Here is a 13,264-nt window from a genome sequence, read left to right on the forward strand (position 1 = left end):
ACACACGAAATCCGCCCGCATCAACTGAAACATCTCAAAATGATGGAATTCCTGGCATGAGTCATCCGTCACACTGCCACGCCTCTGCCTGCTCAGCCACTGCTAAGCGAGACCGCCAGAGACGAGGTGCCCATAGAAGAAGCGCAGCGCAGACGTCGGCGTCAACAGTGATGAACACTGCAGAGAGACTCACCATATTTTCACCCACGGCTCCAGTCGCATTCGGTATGCGGCACGATATTCTGAGTTATCGAGTCGCCGTAGTGCAACAATCGTCGCCAGGTTCACGGAATGGTAATAAAGGAGGGTCGCCCGGAGCCAACGCAGAACACCTTGATCCACTTGAAGGCGGTAAGAATGTAAAAGAAAAACAAAAACCGCCACCGGAAGCGCCAAATCGTGAAGGAGCCGAGAATAGGGACGACGCTAACGCGGAAGAAAACAACCCAGAGTCAGGGCGAACTAAAGTGCACTTGATAGTTGGGTGCTTGGCTGTTGCGGTTTTAGTATTTCTTTTTCTCCTCTATATGCTCCTGAGCTATAATATCGACGTAATCTTTGACACCGAAGAAACTATATCTGCCCCTTCCCCTTCCCCGCCAAAAACCGAACTTCCTAAGCCAGGTGAGAACACGACGTATTGTGACAGCGACTTCTGCACCCTCGAAGCCAGCTACCTAAAGTCACTACTGAGCAAACATAAAGGTCCTTGCGATAATTTCTACGATTACGTCTGCGACAAATGGGTGAGTAATCATCCCGTCAAAGGTTCAGGCACTGGTGACGTGGTCTCCACTGACACGCTTATGCAAGACTTGATTTTGAAGCGTCTGGGCGAGCTGCTGGGAAGGCAAGACACCCAAGCGGACGTAGCTCGAGCTTTGTACATGGCCTGCCTCGATCGAGACAAGGCCAACAGCGCGCTTGAAGAGGTGCGAGCCTTCTACAAGGAATGGGAAATTGGCGAGTGGCCGAGAGAAAAGAAGGCGGAAGTAAGCGATGTGTGGATATTCGCTGGACAGCTTGTCCGCGATATGGACTTGGATGCACTAGTAAAGGTTACCGCGGTTCCTAATCCTCGGGGCCCTCCAGCCACCACAGCTGAACTTAACAAGCCCCGATTTATATTTTCCTGCAATGACGCTTCTCGTCAGAGCGTGACCAGAATATTCCGCATGGCTCTCAGAGAAGTAGATCCAGATATTTCGCAGCGGACAGACCTGCTGGATGAGGTAATGACCGTATTCACTCGCCTAGGTTCTGCTCCTCTGCTTCCCGCTGTCCCGGACACTGACAGATCCGCTGCATACGTTTCTAGACTTCATAATCTTGACCCTGGATACCGCCTCTTTCTCGACGTTGTGCTTCGTGTCAATGCCACATATTTCGATGACGTTGATGCCACAGTGGTGGTGAGGTCTTCTGATTACGTCCGGCACTACGTAAGCACGGCCATGCGCGAGCTCCCGCCGAGGGCTTCGCTCAACTACCTGGGGTTCCTGGTGCTGGTACAGTTGGCCCCTTTTCTGCCTGAGAAGTTTCGATCACTACGTCAGCTATTCACTAAGAACACTCTCGGCAGGACTTTAGACGATGCTCCTGGGTCTCCGTCGCTCTGCGCTGTGGCCGTCGACAGAGTGCTTCCAGCCTGCATTGCATCGCTGCTTTCTAACGAGCACTCGGTAAGCTGTCCTTTCCGTGTACCCACTAGCCATGCTATATTTTACGAGATGGCACATTCAGCTCGTCCGGCTGAAAAGCTCTCGTCGTGCCTCAGAAATGACATCCCGCCCATAGTGTTGAAAAATGTGACAGAAAAAAAAATACCACTTTTGATGCCCTAGTTCTTTGTAGGGAGTTCGGGGCAGTGTTATATCATTTCGATTCTCACTTACCATCTGTCGACTCATCTGCTATTCAAACTGGAGGCTAGTTTGGTACAAAAATTGAACTGAAGACATGTGTACCTCTAATTGTATGTCGTTTATTGCAGCGCTGGTGTAGTGGTTGAACATCCGCCTCGCATGCAAGAGGACCGTGGTTCGAATCTCGGTGCCGCGCAATTCTCCACTAGGTCAAAAACAAATCCGCGTGTCGATGTAATTGCATAAACAGGTTTGGGTTGCAACCTGGGGCCGGTGAACCACCTCCAGCAACGCACTCCCTACCACAGAACAGGAGTCCGCCACCCTGGTGCAGTAATTAGACGTAACCTCCCATGATTATAGTCCTGAATAACCCCTGCCCTAAGTAATCAGCGACTGCGGAGCAACTGATCACGACGGCGGTCAGACCTGTGACGCAGCTGGGGGTGCTAAGGATCTCTACCTCCGCTGGACAGGGCTCCATTGGACACAGACCCTGGCAACGTTTAACGCCAGAACCCTAGCTAATGAAACTAGTTCAGCAGTTCTGCTAGAGGAACTAGGGGATGTGAAATTAGATGTCGTATGACTTAATGAGGTTAGGAGGCCGAATGAGGCATATACTGTACTGAAGGACAGGTATGTACTATCTTATGAAGGTTTACCGGAGAGGCGAGAAGTAGGAGTAGGTTTTCTTGTCAGTAACTATAGAGCTGGTATATAGATGAATTCTATAGCATTAATGACACAATGGCAGGCATCCTAATTAAGCTTAATTATGAGAGCTTAAGGTTGTCCAGGCCTACGCACCTACATGTAGTCATGATAACCAGGTAGTTAAAAGCTTCTACGAAGATGTAGATCGGCAATGCGGAAAGTGAAGACAGGGAAAGTGAAGACACCGTACTAATGGGCGATTTCAATGCCAAGGTAGGAAAAAAACGGGCAGGAGACCCGGCGGCTATGACATTGGTTCTAGGAATAACAGGGGAAAGTTACTAGTTGAGTTTGCAGAGCGCAATAATTTAAGAGTCATCAATACCGTCTCCAGCAAAAGAAAGAACCGTAAGTGAACATGGAAAACCTCGATCTGGGAGACTAGACTGAAATTGACTTCATACTGTGTTCTAACCCCGCCATTATGCAGGATGTAGAGTTATTCGGGAAAGTGCGAAGCAGTGACCACGAGATAGTAAGGTTTCGAGTTAGTCTAAATCTGAAGAGGGAATGCAATAGTTAAGAAAGCGGTTCATCACCAAACTAGAGGTGAGGGGGAGGGCAGAAGAGTTCAGGATCTCACTACAGAAGAGATATTCAGTTGGGGAGGGCAGAAGAGTTCAGGATCTCACTATAGAATAGATATTCAGCTCTAATAGAGTATTAGCCTAACGTTAGCCTAAAAGCGAGGAACAGTTATTTCAGATATCATCACTGAGTGCGCTGTAGAAGTAAGCGGTGGGATAGTTATAGAGAATACCGATAAGCTGTATGAGGGGACGAAAGATTTGATTAATAAATACCTGAGTATGAAAGATTCCAAACCAACAGACCAGATAGCATTAGAAGAAATATCAAAGCTAATCAATAAGCTCCAAGTGGCCGATATAGTAAAGTATAACATGAAGAAAATTGAGCATGCTGTAAAGAACAGGGGACGCCTTAAAGCAGTCAGGAAGAATTTGGGCATAGTCAAAAATCAGATGTATGCGCTAAGGCACAAGACGGGAAACGTAAGTCATCACGAATATGGACAAGATAGTCAAAGCAGCCGATGAGTTCTATACTGATCTGTACAGAAGCCAAAGTAGTCAGAATAGTAATGAGATTGGAATTCAAGGGTTTCGTTCTTTGTAACATCATGTGACATATTTTTTGCATAAGAATCCGCTTTCTTCCTAATAAAAATTAGTTGCGAGTCAGCGCTCGTCTGTTGTGCGTCTCTTCTTGCGTGTTTCGTCTTTTCGCGCTGTTCCACCCACTATGCGTGATACTCTGTGTAGTATAAGTGCTCCATAGCGTTACACAGTGTAGTATGGAACCAGTAAGCATTCAAGAAATCAAGCGATATCTTGGGCTTTTGTGGGTTTCCTGTTTCCAGCGTACGGCGGTCGTCATGGGCTACCTTCGCCAGCTGGAAGACATCTACCGGTATAACCTTGGTTACGTAAGCTGGGTGGACAACGTGCGTGCTGTCCTGGCGCGATATCAGCTTAAGCGGCGGCCCGTTCTGAAGTTTGGGTTCTTCGGCAACGACTGCGCACCCAGTGGCGCTAGGAAGAGAGCCACGCCTGTTGCTTTTTATCGCGACGTGGCAAGTCGGCAGCAGGCCAGGCAGCTGCAGCCCGTGAGTGTCGTTAACTCGCCATGAAACCGTTTTGGTAATCTTTTGCTACACTGGAAAACATTCCATCGATGTGTGCGCCTGCTTTTGTGAGGCATATACAGACAAGACCATGTCTTTTTACAGCTGTGACCTCGAGAAGAGCTCACGTGGCTTCTTTCTAAACCTCGCAGACTGTTTTGCATTGCGCCCGAAACAAACTGTAAAATGTCTTAAGCACTCAAGGAGCTGCAGGCAACTGTATGCCTCCGGCAGCAGTAAATCTGGTAGTCGAGGAGAATGTGAAATAAAGGCTCCTGGTAGCTGTCTGTTATCTCAATTGAGGTAACAAAGCATTTAAATCTTAGAAGCAGTGCACAGTATATATGAAAACTGACCCTGGAAACGGTTAATGCTAGAACCTTAGTTATAGCGAGGCTAGTTTAGCAGTGCTGTTAGAGGAACTAGAGAGTACGCAATAGGATATCATAGGGCTTAGTGAGGTGAGGAGGCCAAATAAGGCATATACCGTACTGAAGGGCGGGCATGTACTGTGCTACCGAGGTTTACCGGAAAGACGAGTACGATTCCTTATCAGTAAGGATATAGCTGGTTATATAGATCAATTCTATAGCATTAATGAGAAGGTAGCCGGCAACACTATTAAGCCAAATAAGCAGTATAAGCTGAAGGCTGTAGAAGCATACACACCTACATGTAGTCATAATGAGCAGGGAGTAGAAAGCTCCTATGAAGATGTAAAATCTCAGTAAAGGGGAAGTAAAATACATTTTTCTGTACTGGTGGGCGACTTGAATGCCAAGGTAGGTAGAAAGCAAGCTGGAGACCACGCAGTGGGCAACAATGGTATTGGATTAAGCATATCATGGGGGAGTTGCTAGTTGAGTTTACTGAACGAAATGACCTACGAATCATAAATAACTTCTTCAGCAAACTGAAGAACCGGAAGTGGACATGGAAAAGCCCTAACGGGGAGAATAAAAATGAAAATGATTTCTTACTGTGTTGTAACCCCGGCAATATGCAGGATGTAGAAGTAATCGGAAATGTGCGATGCAGTGACTACAGCATGGTAAGTAAGGTCTCGAATTATTCTGGATTTGAAGGGGAGGAGGAACAGATTACCGAGGAAGAAGCGGCAAGGGAAACGGTAGAACAATTCAGGCTCTTGCTGCAGAGTAGATATCAGTGCTAACCGAGGAACCCGACCTTAGCCTAGAAACAATGAACAATAATTTCAGATTGGTTTCAGCGCGCTAACACATTGAACGACAGAAAAGACAAACACCACGGAGCGCGAACTAACAACTGGTTTTAATGGATGAAACGGAAGTCATTTTATGCACAAAACGTGGTCGTCATCAAACAAACATAAGCAACGAGGAAACATGAGGAAACAATCATCGCAGGGAACAAAGGCATACAGCTAGACACACTCATCGCGGTAATCTAAGCAAATCAACTTCTTTCGCAGACAACGACAGTGATACGTTGCTGATACACGTATCGGCCCCGACGGATTTTATTTCAAACGCTTCTGTGATCTCTCTTTCGCTTTTATTATCAGAATGCGAAATAACAGCGGTTTTTTCAAATTGAGGCTTACATTTGCAGTGCTGGCAATGCGTAGCCAGCTTCCCTGGATGCGCGATTGATTTGCAATTGTTAGCATGCTCATTTAGCCTTTTGTTTATGCACCGACCTGTTTGGCCGACATACTTCAATCCGCATGAGAGGGGGATGGAATAAACCACGCCTGTATCGCATTCGACGTGTTTCCTCTCATGGTTGGTGGTGCAACGTAGTTTGGGTGTTTCATCGAGTCTGTTTATTTTTGCGCACAACCCCGATAGCTTTTTGGGTGCCGTGAACACCACAGGAACTTCGTGCCTGCCTGAAATCTTTTTTGGACCGTGCGATACTCCGTGTACATACGGGATGACAATCGGACGCGTGATCTTCTTGGAACCTTCAGGGTCATTTTTTTCTTTATTTTTTGCGGTCAGTGTTTTTAGGATTTTTTCAAAAATCGAGGCGAAAATCCGTCGGGGCCGATACGTGTATCAGCAACGTATCACTGTCGTTGTCTGCGAAAGAAGTTGAATTGCTTAGATTATCGCGATGAGTGTGTCTAGCTGTATGCCTTTGTTACCTGCGATGATTGTTTCCTCATGTTTCCTCGTTGCTTATGTTTGTTTGATGACGACCACGTTTTGTGTATAAAATGACTTCCGTTTCATCCATTCAAACCAGTTGTTAGTTCGCGCTCCGTGGTGTTTGTCTTTTCTGTCGTTCAATGTGTTAGCGCGCTGAAACCAATATGAATAACCAACTAGGCCCAATTCTCGCCATTTTATTAGTAATAATTTCAGGAATATCATTACTGATTGCGCGGTAGAAGTAGGCGGTAGAATCGTAAGGGTACCGCTAAATTGTCTAAGCGGATGAAAGATTTGATTAAGAAACGCCAAAGTATGAAAACATCCAACCCAACAGACCGGATAGAACTGACAGAGATATAAAAGCAAATCAATAGGCGCAAAGTGGTCGACATAAGGAAGTATAACATGGGGAAAATTGAGCGTGCTCTCCAGAATGGTCGTAGCCTGAAAGCGGTAAAGAAGAAATTAGGCATAGGCAATAATCATATGTACGAATTCGGGGACTAGGCGCTCAATGCTATTAGTAACATGGACAAAAAATGCAAGGTTGCCGATGAGTTCCGTACGGACCTCTACAGTCCAGACAGGAAACAAAATTTGGCTGTAATGAAGAGCAATCAGACGTTCCTCAAGTAATGAAGGAGGAGGGTGAGAAAGCCTTAGAAGCTATGAAAAGGGAGAAAGCATCTGGGGATGATTAGGTAACTACAGGTTTCTTGAAGGACGGAGACGATATCGTGCTAGAAAAACTTGCCGTCCTGTATACGCAATGCCTGATGATATTCGAAGTTACCGGAATCACGGAAGAACGCTAACATTATCTTAATTCATAAGGAAGGGGCACCAAGGACTTGAAAAATTACAGACCAATCAGCTTACTATCACTTACGTACAGGGTATTTATTAAGGTAATCGCTAATAGGATGAAGACAACCTTAGTCTTTAATCAACGCAGGATTCTGGGAGGGGTACTCAAACACCGATCATATCCACCCTATAAACTAGGTGATAAGAAAGTGCACGGAATATAACCAGCACCTATATATAGTATTCATTGACTACGAGAAAGCATTTGACTCGGTCTAAACCTCAGTGGTCATGCAGGCATAGCGAGATCAGGGTGTAGGTGAACCGTACGTGAAAGTACTGGAAGATATGTATGGTGGCTGCACAGCAACCATAGTTCTGCAAAAGAAAAGGATAAAATTACAATTAAGAAAGGTGTTAGGCAAGGAGACATGATCTCCCTAGTGTTATTTACAGCTTGCTTAGAGGAAGTATTCAGAGACTTGGAATAGGAGCAGTTAGAGATAAGGGTAGATGGAGAATACCTCAGTAACCTGCTATTTGTTGATGACATTGCCTTGCTAAGCAACTCGGAGGATGAACTGCAAAGAATGATTGGTGACCTAGACAGAAAATGTAGAAAGGTAGGCTTGAAAATCAATTTGCAGAAGACTAAGGCAATGTTTAACAGCCTTTGAAAGGAACAGTAGTGTATATAGGTAGCGAAGCATTGGAAGTGGTAGGCGAATATGCCTACATAAGGACAGGTAGTGACCGCAGACCCTCACCACGGAAGGAAAATAACCAGGAAAATGCGATTGGGATGAAGCGCATTCGGAAGGTACTCGAACATTACAACTAGCAGCTTACCGGTATCAATCAGGAGTAAAGTGTATAACAGTTGCATCCTACCGGTACTGACCTATAGGGCTGAAACGTGGAAGTTAACGAAAAGGGTTCTACTCAAATTGAGGACAACGCAGAGGGCCATGGAATGAAAAATGGTATTTGCAACGTTAAGAGATAGGAAGCGTGCAGAGTGAAACAGAGAAATAATTGCAGTTACTGACGTTTTAGTCGAAATTAAGAAGAAAACATGGGCAAGGGCTGTGCATGTAGTTCTAAGATAGGATAACCGATAGTCTCTAAGAGGGATCAAATGAATTCCGAAGGAAAGTAAGCGTAGCAGGGAGCGGCACAATAATAAATGGATGGATGAGATTAAGAAATGGCGGAGGTGAATTGGATGCAGTTAGCATAGGACGTGGTTAATTGGAGGAAAATAGGACAGGCCTTCGCCCTGCAGTGATGATGATGAATTTTCTGACCCACTCTGCCCGTTTTTTATCTTTATGTTTTTTTTGCACATATAGGTTTTAACACGGACCTTTTTCTTTCTTTCGGCTGTTTGCGGCAGTCTTGCCGTGTAAGTTTGTATAAGCTGGAAGCGCCTCAAACATACAGGGCCGTCAACGACGCACGCATTGCCGGGGTTTTGGCTGTCGAGGCTTGATTCTGTATTGACCATGCTCTGCAGTCCTATTAATTAGCCTATGCATAGCGCTGTTAGATAGTAGCAAGCGACGTAACAGGCAACATGATAGGAACAGAACGACGTAATGACATGATGAGAGATGCTTTGAGGAGCAGCGGGCGGCCACAAGTGCTCCGCATCGTGCCATATGCCCACTTCGTCGTCTTATTCGTAGAAGGACTGACCCGGGGCCATCGAGCCCAGATTGATTGCTTGAAATACAATACATAAAGTGACGATGATAACATACAGGAAGAAGATGCGGCAGGCGATGAAGATGCGATGACTGCTTGCCCCCGGAGAAATCCCGCACTTGCTCTTTCCAGGAGGCCAAGGCCCATGGACAGACCGCTCTTCTTGGGCGGGGTTGTTGTTTTCGTCTGGTCTTCGTGAGATCACTTCGTTGTGGTGGTGGCTGGTTCAGCTCTGAGGTCCCCCTGGTCGCTATATGTTTCGGTCAGGGGTATGGACGGTGCTGGGGAGAGTAGCTAGTCAAGTCGGGTCAAGATGGGCTGAGGAGAGTCGGCGACAGTTGTTAGATAGTCCGGCGACCAAGATGCGCGGAAGGCTTCGCTGCATTGAACACAATGAAGGGTGACTTGCACCCCACCAACCACCAAGACATTACGTAATGGCAAGCACTGTACCATGGCGACATGATAGAAACAGGACGACGTGATGACATGATGATGAGATGTTCTAACGTCCAAAGAACCTGGCATGAGGGCTTCGCTCCACTCCACTGTCTAGTTCGCCGTCTTATTCGTAGCAGTACGTTCAAGCCAGATTCTTTTGTCCTTTTCGGGACATTTCATTTTGGCCATTACAGGTATCATTCCCATCCTTGAGCGTTCTAATGTTGGCTCAGCTGTCGCTACGAGTCTTTAGACGCTATGCTAAAGCGCAGATGACGAATAGAGAAATGCTTATTTCGAGTTAGAATACAATTTTTGAAGACTTCAACTGTATATAATTTTTCTATGGTTGCTAGTACAAAGCGGTGGTAAAATATATCACGAAGCCGATGATACTGCGCGTTCTGCCCACGACAGGTGAGCGTGGCCTGTAAAGTTGACGCAATGTGTCGGTTTCGCTCTGACGTTCTTCCTCACACTCTGCGTTGAGCAAGGACGTTTTTCAGCAGCGCCTCAGGGCACTGGACTGTGTCTTTCGCATATCATAGCACATCGCAGAGCAGGAATGTTGTGCCCTCCGCTCGATTTTGGTTTACAAACGAACATACTTTCCGCATGACGATGGACGGAGCCCTGGTTGTGAAGTCTGCGGCTGCAAGGAGATTATAGATCGTCTCTTGTGTCAGTGTCCTACGTTTGTGAGCATCAGAGGCTGCATTGATTTCCGGACTACCGCGATCCTGGGCCTTTAACACAGGATTAGAACCTTGTACCGTATCCATAGTAGTCGACTGTCTTCAGGGCCTACACAAGTCAATTTTTTGCCTCCTGAGGGCGACTGGCTTTAGTGACAAATTGTGGCGGTGTTCTGCGCCTCTCCTCTCTTCCCCTTGTTTAGTCGTCAGATTCTCTTTTCGTCCCCAGTGCGCTGTCAACCAGAACACTTTTTCTGGAAAACATCAAAGCCTTCCATTCTCCTCGTCATCTATGGTTTCCGCAGCCATCTATAGACCATGAGAGCAGCAAACATTCTGCTCCGGAGCAGTGCAATGACAGTTACGGGAATGTGAAAGTGATTAAGTAAGCGTCCGCCTAATTGAAAAATAATGCATCAATACGCTCGTTATCCGCTGTGGTCCCGAATTGAAACTAGGCTCTAATTTCTTATGCCAATGCTTCCCGTCAGTTTCCATAGCTCACCTCGTCCGTTCCTTGCAAGACCTACCTGACAGCAACCTTTTGAAGCAAAATACGTCAGCTTTTCGTGTCTTCATCTTTACAGAGGTTTTTCACCTTAAAGTGACCTTGGCAGGTACTGCGCATTTTCTTTCTTATAAACGAATTTACAATGGAAGCGAAAGCGTCACTTCGCTGGTATAGGTCTTCGTATGATACTAATTTTCAATTCAAGTGACCTTGACTTAATTAAGTGTAGGTGTCCACAGAGGTCTTCACCTTTAATTGACCTTGACAGGTATTGTCTTAACCTTTCTCATAAAAAAATTAGGTAGGTAGGTGAAAACTTTATTGATGAGCGTTAAAAGGAGTTGCGTCCTAGGGTTGGTCTGCCTCTTGATCCCGGGTGGTGGCCAACAGTCCATGACGTGCGGCGGCCTGTCCAGCTCACACTACTAGCCGCCTTTGTTAGGCCGGTTCGGAGCTGGAGACCGCGATCTCCCAACCCTCTTTGTCCGGGAGGTTCCAGTGAGATAATGGTTGGAATTCTCGGCAGAGATATAAAATGTGATCAAAGTTGGCTTTCAGAACCCCAAAAGAGAATATTTGGGTTTATAATGGCCTGGGTGGATAAGGGCTAACAAAGTCGGTGAAGGGAATGTGCGAGCCTTGAGCTGTTACAATGGGAGCGAAGCTTCACGCGCTAGGAATAGAGGTGTTCGTGTGGCGCTAGCTTTGCCTTTCAAGTGACCTTGTCCTAATTAGATGTGGGATCTATGATTTCGTGGCGTTCGCCCAGTTGTATAGAGAGCCTACCTTCCCCAAAATCTAAAGCAAGGCAGTGATGAAGTGGTTAAGATGGCCGACTACTGTACCGGAGTACTCTGGTTCGAACGTCCCCGCAGGGGCACCTTGTGTAAGAAGGTGTTAGTACTTGGCGCCACCACGAACCCCGAGCCCCCATACCGAAGTTGGCATCCGTACCGTGGCGAAAGGTTGAGAGGTAGAGGGAAGGAACCATGAACGGTGGCGGTCGAGGCAGTGGTCACGTCTTCGCTTACTGTTTGGATTGTCGTTGTGAGCTTAGATTTGAAGCCTTGTGGTTAGGCAATTAGTTAGACTTGGCCTGAGGGTAGTGTCTCAATCTCAGCGAGAACTACATTATTGTCATTAGAACCATGATAGGCTTGAATATCTCCCGATAACATGTACAGAGGATGAATAACGTTCAGCGGCAATGACAGCACAGCGCTACGTGTTGGGGTAGGCAATCGCGTGAGCGTGGACTTGTGGAAAAAAAGCGCCAATGTTCAGCAGAAGGAAGGAGTCAAAATACATTGCCTCACTCCCTTCGGTCTTCTTTCCATTGTTTCGTGGTGGAAAATACGTTTTCTTTTTCTGCTTCATCGGACTGGCAATGACATTACCTGGAATGGGACACTCCAAATCTTCATCTGCAGTGTGTGAGGTCAATGTTTCTAAAGCAGAGGAGATGGAGCACAGCAAACAATAAATCAAAGAACATTGCGCTCATTGCAGCGAACGCATAGAAAATGGACTTAAAACGAAGGGAAAGAGAAGTTTGTTCGGAGTAGGATGGTTGTGCAGTGGACAGCCAACGAGGCAGAGAAGAATGCGAGAGAAGCCGATTAGCATCAGAGAAGCAGACGTACTAAGCTAAATTGGTTAACTCAAATATTGCCAGGACTAACATGTGCAAATGCAGCTCCTTCTCATTACCAATAGAGGAATAGAATGTTCTTCCTGGTAGTTTTGCCGTTTCCGACGATTTCCCTACTAAGCTGTGCTTTAGTCGTACTTTCATATTTTGGAATGCGTTGCTTCCGATGTTTGAAGTTGTGATGTATGTCGTCACTGACTTTATAATGTTCAGAACCGGCCGCTAGGTGTCTGAAACGCTCAGGCAGACCACGCTCGCGCGATAACTTTCAAATGAATTTCTATTTTAGAGACTAAGAGCTTACATGTAATTAAAAGCTGGCTACGTCCAGGTTTAGATTTAGTACGTAATTACAGTTTTCTTGGTCCTTATATGTTCAGGACGATGACGGTGTGCGGAGGGCCTCCGAGCTGTCTACGTGGCCCTCGTTCGACTGGCCCCAGGAGGCGGTGTACGTGCAGCCTACGCTGTTCAACGATTCGTGGTTGACGGGGAGCGCATGGAAGCTTCACGCGTCCCGCTACTCGGTGCGCCTCTACCGCGCCCTTTCGCAGCTGCTGCTGTTTCGCGCTGACCCGGATGAGCGGGACGCGGGCGAGTGGCGCAGGAGCCGCGGCCGCGCCCTGGAGTCCCTGCTGGGATGCTTCGAGTGGGACTTGCGCCAGCTGCCCGCGGAGCTCAGGGCCTCGGCCGCCGCGCCGGACTCTGACGCCTCGCGGGGTGCCGCGCTGCAGCAGACTGTTGCCTTGCAGATGGCCTTCCGGGCATTTCAGGTGCGTCCCGCTTATAAATCGCGTCTGCTCTATTATCTGCTCTGATCTGCGCGTTTCGCTGCGACAGCAGCACTGCTATAACCGAGTTATTCTGTTTATTATCAAACTTTGTACCAACGGCTTCCCAAAACGCTTTTGGGCGCAAAAAGGTTTTCAATCTTCGTAGAAATGTTTGATCTGGCGCTGGGGGAGGTGCGATAGTGGCCCCGTTTGTTCCAGCTCTTTTTAGAGATTGAAAAATTGGCTAAATATATTAAGAACTTCACAACCAAGAACAGCCTCGTATTGTCGACTGCGCCAGTGAGTCATCA

At 46.9% G+C, this 13,264-nt stretch overlaps 1 protein-coding gene across 1 annotated transcript in view; it reads left to right on the forward strand.

Moving 5' to 3' along the window:
• Positions 1-527: 527 nt before the first annotated feature.
• Positions 528-13,264, forward strand: part of LOC146177825 (neprilysin-11-like) — a 32,760-nt gene continuing 20,023 nt past the window's right edge. Inside the window, exons 1-3 of the mRNA XM_084581643.1 lie at positions 528-1,682; positions 3,964-4,209; positions 12,561-12,953. Coding sequence (XP_084437769.1) covers positions 528-1,682; positions 3,964-4,209; positions 12,561-12,953 — 1,794 coding nt within the window. The remainder of the gene's footprint in view (positions 1,683-3,963; positions 4,210-12,560; positions 12,954-13,264) is intronic.

Source organism: Amblyomma maculatum, chromosome 10 (assembly GCF_055883805.1).
Source record: "Amblyomma maculatum isolate TAMU_Amacu chromosome 10, ASM5588380v1, whole genome shotgun sequence".
Classification (NCBI taxonomy): Eukaryota; Metazoa; Arthropoda; class Arachnida; order Ixodida; family Ixodidae; genus Amblyomma; species Amblyomma maculatum.